Consider the following 5,781-nt stretch of genomic DNA (forward strand, 5'->3'; position numbering starts at 1 on the left):
GGTGCACCATATAGAGGCACTATGAAACAACAATCACTGTCAGATGAATCAAAATCCGGTAATAAAAGTATTCTTGGACAAAGGGTAATGTCAGCGAAAATGCTTCGTTTTAAACAGTTACAAAATCAATTAGCTGATGCACATTATCATCTCAATGTAAGTATAGAAAATATGCTGACATATATATTTAATACTGAAGATATTTTTTTTTAACATGAAACTAATTTCCTTTTTTCCTATTTCCTATTTTTTAAGGAACTAGCAAATGAAAACAGATTATTAAAAGCATTACAAAAAAGACAAGATTCTGCATTAAGGCGTTATGAAGGAGCAAATGCTGAGTTACCAAGACTTATAAATTCGCATCACGAAGAATTGCGAGTACTTCAAACAAAATATAAAAAATTAAAAGAATTACACAAGGATACATGTAATTTGCTAAAAGAAAGAGAAAACGAACTTTATTCTGCGAATGTGAGTTTTTCAATTAATACATTCCTGTATATTATATTTTTATTTTTAATATGCATTCATAAATTTCCTAACATTTTCCTTTATAGTCACAAAATAAGCATCTATTGCAACTTAGTAAAGATCGAAATCTCGAAGAGAGAGAAAAATTACAATTACAATTAACCGACATGAATTATAAAATGCAACAACAACAAGAAACTATTCAGGTAACTTTCAACATTTATTTTCAAAAATTACATTTATATGAGAATAGCAGAAATAAGATAGATATATTATATTGCAAAACTGCAGCTTTAGCTGAAATATCTTTTTGCAGCTATTACATAGGAAACTTACCCTTGAAACTAAGAGCTTGAAGCATCAATTACATATCGAGATTTCTAAACATAAGGAAACACAAAAGAACTTACAAGAGACAATAGAGAAATTGAAAAGTTTAGAATGTTTATTAGACAATAGAGAAAAGAGATTATATTATAATGGTCAATTGCCAATTTATAACAAAGAAAAAAATTTAGGTAGCCATTCTCTCACAAATCTCAGGTATAAAAATTATATATATGCATCTTTTCTCATAATGTAAAAAGTATTTATATGCAGGCTCTGTATTTTAGCATCTCTAATCCAATTAAATCGTCTAACAGAAGTAAAAGGAGTGAAAATGGGTCAAAGGATAATTTGGTAAGCTTGTTATTTATATGCGATTAAGCATAATTAAGCATTAAGATTCTATAAATTTAATGTAATTGCAGCCATCACTTGACATATTGGAATCCAATGATGACGAAAAAGTAACTCAGCCAAATAATGTTAATCACAATCAATCGGTAGATCAGTTAAAGTCAGAAACAATGGCAAGTTTGCAACAGATACGAAAATTTCGTTTACAAAGATCGCCACACATGCGTAAAAATGCTCATTCTATGGATGACTTAAGATTTAGGTCAAAGGATTCTGAAAGTGCGCATGATGATGAAAAAGTCATATCGATAAATTATAAATCAATATTGAAGAAAGATGAATTAAATAATGATCAAGGTGAAAGTGGCAAATTAAGAAAATTATTTAGTAAAATAAAAAATCAGAATACACAAAAATTACAGAAAGAACTAAGCGCTGAATTCGATTATTCATCTGATGATGGAGAAAGTGGAAACGCTTGTGAATATTACAATCAGTCTTACGATACTCCACAAAAATCTAGAGAGTTGTATGTAAGGTATGCATATTACAAAACTATATTTTTCATAAGAAATCATGTAAAGCAATGTTATATAATTAAATCTTTTTATGTAGTATATTTATTTTCTGTGTCTAATTAATATAATTAATATAACGATCTTCTAATTTTTTACTCTTGTGTCTTGTATTATAGACTGATTAACAGTACAGATGATACTTTGGACGATATAATGAAAAAGGTAGACAGCAATGAGGAGGAAGAAGAAAAGTTAAGCACACGTCTAATGGAAAATTTAATATTTCAAAACCACAGTGAAACAAAATTATTACATCATAGAAAAAATGATCTTTATGATAGCGGTTCTGAAAATGATGTTGATTCCGAAGGAAAGATAAATATGAATAGAGATTCTCCCATTGAATATAAAACCAATGATTTTCAAACCAGTTTATCTAAGTTCGCTAAAGAGCAGTTCAGTAAATCTTTTAATAGTGTCACTCATTTAGAACACAATGCTTTGGACATCGCAAAACAATCTATTGGGAGATTAAAGGATGCACAGTTACCGAGAATATCTAATAATATTTCGGATGATACAAGCTTAGAAAATGTAAAAGTTCCTCAACAATCTTCAAACTTAAACAGAACATGGCTGGACAAAGGACAACTTTTAGAAAGTAATGGAATAGATGACTCTTCCACAGATATGAAAAAAGAAGATTGTATAAAAAAAAAAGAAATAAGATACTTGGAAGAAAAGTCAGTATATGCTGACATGTCATGTGATAAAGTTTATCATGATACAGACAATGCATACGAAGAAATGAAAAATTTGTCGACATTGGAAAGAAAGAAGGTTGAGAAGGACTCACGGGAAGCTTATGAAAAGGAATCTACATTGAATCATTTAGATGGGAGCATTCGGCCTGTGCATAATTTAGAAAAAGAATATTTTAAGCTTAAAGACGAAACATTCAGTATAATACACCGCAATAATGAAGAAACATTAGATAAACCTGGTGCCAACATAGAAACGCAAAATAAATTGAACACTACATTAAACGTTGATGTATCTCAGATTGAGCAGACTAATGGCGCAAAGAGCGAGATAGTACAGGTAAAACAAACAAATGAAAAGAAAAGAACAATTAATTACAACAAAGAGAAACTGTTGGCCACAATGAAAGCTATCGATGACAACGAAAATATTGAATTCCTAAGTCAAGGATTCAAGGATCATAATGTGAATAGAATGCAGATAATGGAGAATCTACATCGCGGTTTACCAGCGCACTCAAAACCGAAACGCGATATTATTAGAGATATATTTGAGGATAATCCTATAGAAAATAAAGTCAGGGGCACTTGTAGCAAATCTCACTAAAGCGATCACATCATAATAAATAGTACGAACTTATATTACACTTTTGTCTTGCCTCCCTTAATTCTACTGTCCTTTACGTACAAACTTTATCAAAAATTGAAATATTTAAAGAAAAAAATATATGTTATATTTTTTCTTGTTGTACTGCAGTTTTTATCAACTTAATTGTTTGAGAGTACTATTAAATATTAGATATATTTTCTCAAAAATATATTTTCTCAAAAATAAATAATAAAAAGGAGCAAAATGTATATTTTTAAAAACTCAATTATAAAAAAACACTAAAATAAAAAAAATGTTAAATAAATTTTTAACTTTTAATCATATTACTAGCCAAAGAAGCTCTGCTTGGTTTTATTCAGAAAGAACACATGCATTTATTGCCGATTGTGATTAAATCGCCTCCGCAATTATTTTAGTTTAAATCACAGCCTCTTTTGCAAGAATTTAATCGAGGATCACTGCACGTGTAGTCAAGACCTTCTCCACGTTATTTTTAATTGTCCTGATTCTGAAATTCAAACTCATTGGAACTAACCAATCGCATTTGCTGTTCAGAAGAATTGACTAATCACAGTTGATCGACCGATTAGATTAATCGGAGTTGGTGAGATCCCAATTCGGAGTTTTCGTTCTTACGAAAAGTCACAGTTTTGCTGCGAACTGCGACCTCTACATAGACAAGGTCTGGCCATATTGTCTTTGATTTTCAACAGGAGGCTCCGACAGCTCTGACAGGAACTATTAAGCAATTAAGCAGGAAGAAGATAATCAATTGTCAACATGTCACGAACAGGAACGAAACTCGATGCAAAGAAAGTGGCAAGTGTCGTGCTATTTTGAAATATTTGTTATGTGATATCAGTTCGCCATTAATAATCTGCTTAAAAAACCATTCTTATTCATTTCGAATATAAGATTAGTATCAAATGGAGTCTTGAGATTATGATGTGCCATGTGTCCTTTTTCATATATCTTTTAGACTAACTATTGCCAGGTCTACAATGAGTCTGTAATCGGAAGTTTTAGACTTAATCGATGAAGTTGCCCAATAGCCAATTTGTACGACTAATTGGTCAACTTCACTCATTAAGTCTAAGATCCGACATATATATATAGGATATAGCATTTTTAACATTACAACTACTATTACAATAAAAATTATATATTTGTAATTTTTTATCAAAATTACTCAAATTTATAACGATATCTTTTTTGAGATCTTTTTTGTAATTTATTACAATATACAAAGGATTAAATTGATTTTTTTAATCTTTTTTTGTTACAGAACTCTGAATTGTTCACCTTAACTTATGGTTCGATTGTGGCTCAGTTACTCCAGGACTATGACAACATGGAGGATGTTAACAAGCAACTGGAAAGAATGGGTTATAACATTGGAATACGATTGATAGAGGATTTTCTTGCAAGGACTGGTTCCGGCCGATGCTATGATTTTAGGGATACAGCGGAGAAGATTCAGAGTGGCTTCAAAATATTCCTAGGCATAACGCCATCGATTACGAATTGGAGCCCAGCTGGTGACGAATTCTCTCTGTGCTTCGAAACGAATCCACTAACGGAATTCGTGGAATTACCGGATAATTATTCGAATCTCAAATACTGTAATATATTGCCTGGCGTGCTCAGAGGAGCCTGTGAAATGGTGCAAATGGAAATCGCCTGCTGGTTTATTCAGGATCAGCTTAAGAACGACAATTTGACCGAACTGCGTGTGAAATTTGTTAAAAGGTTAGAAGATGCAATACCAGCGGGTGAAGATTGAATGTATCCATTACTTAAATATGTGCAAACGATATCTGTGATATCATATATATCGTTTTAATGATTAAAATATATTGTATCTTTAAAATATATTGTATCTTAATAATTATTTCTATGTAGATCTTATTTCAATGTAGATTAACTTTAATTTTGATTTCATTCATTGATTTCATTTTATTTTTTTGTAATCCTTATAGTGAAAATTCTCAACATATTTCATATAATTTTTCAGAATTTTTATAGAAATTTCTAGATTTTATAATCTTTTACAAACAAATTTCTCAGAATATATAAATTGAAACACTTTACAAAATGCTGAAAAAGCATCTTTTTTTAGAATTTTTCATATGTAAATTCTTAGTTTTGTGTTGTTGAAATATTCTAAGTTTTCTCCTTTTATAACTTTTAATAAAATCTTATCAAATCTGAAAATTTTTAAATACTTCTTCAGAAATTACAAAATGAAATAAAAATATTTCAAAATTTTCTTAGAACTTATATTTTATATGATAAATTCCAAGAAAAGATACAGACTTTCTCAATATTTCTGAAAAATATTCGAGTTTTTATAAAACTTATGAGAAAAATTTTCAGCAGGATAAAACTAGAAAAAATTTAAAACAAGTTGAATGAAAGTTAATCTATATTGATAAAAATGGATATGAGGGATGTATTTTCACCGCTTGTATTCCGCAAACTTTCAATTAAAGAAAATAAGTGGATTTTTTTTCATGTTGATATCAGCGATAGTGAGATAGGCAATACATGATACTAAGTTTGCTTACTAAAATTGTCTATCAAATTATTTCCTATCCTATTAAGATAAAAAAATTATATTTCTTTTTTAAGTATAACTATAATATTTTTTGTCGTTCTATGTGAAATATATAAAAAAATTTTCCTTCTAAATGATTAATGACAGTTTTTCTTGCAAACAGTCCATAATCCATAATGT

General features: G+C 29.5%; 2 protein-coding genes across 2 annotated transcripts; both read left to right on the forward strand.

Annotated features, from left to right (window-relative positions):
• Positions 1-48: 48 nt before the first annotated feature.
• On the forward strand, positions 49-3,076 carry LOC108690494 (intracellular protein transport protein USO1). The gene is made up of 7 exons (XM_018197804.1): positions 49-156; positions 256-474; positions 561-680; positions 791-1,017; positions 1,089-1,155; positions 1,227-1,693; positions 1,850-3,076. The coding sequence occupies exons 1-7, from the start codon at positions 88-90 to the stop codon at positions 3,039-3,041; spliced, it is 2,361 nt and encodes a 786-aa protein (XP_018053293.1). The 5' UTR covers positions 49-87; the 3' UTR covers positions 3,042-3,076.
• Positions 3,077-3,703: 627 nt separating this feature from the next.
• Positions 3,704-4,935, forward strand: LOC108690495 (trafficking protein particle complex subunit 3). Its single transcript, XM_018197805.1, has 2 exons — positions 3,704-3,863; positions 4,330-4,935. The coding sequence occupies exons 1-2, from the start codon at positions 3,825-3,827 to the stop codon at positions 4,825-4,827; spliced, it is 537 nt and encodes a 178-aa protein (XP_018053294.1). The 5' UTR covers positions 3,704-3,824; the 3' UTR covers positions 4,828-4,935.
• The last annotated feature ends 846 nt before the right edge of the window (positions 4,936-5,781 follow it).

The sequence above is a fragment of the Atta colombica genome, unplaced genomic scaffold, assembly GCF_001594045.1.
Source record: "Atta colombica isolate Treedump-2 unplaced genomic scaffold, Acol1.0 scaffold33, whole genome shotgun sequence".
Taxonomy (NCBI): Eukaryota; Metazoa; Arthropoda; class Insecta; order Hymenoptera; family Formicidae; genus Atta; species Atta colombica.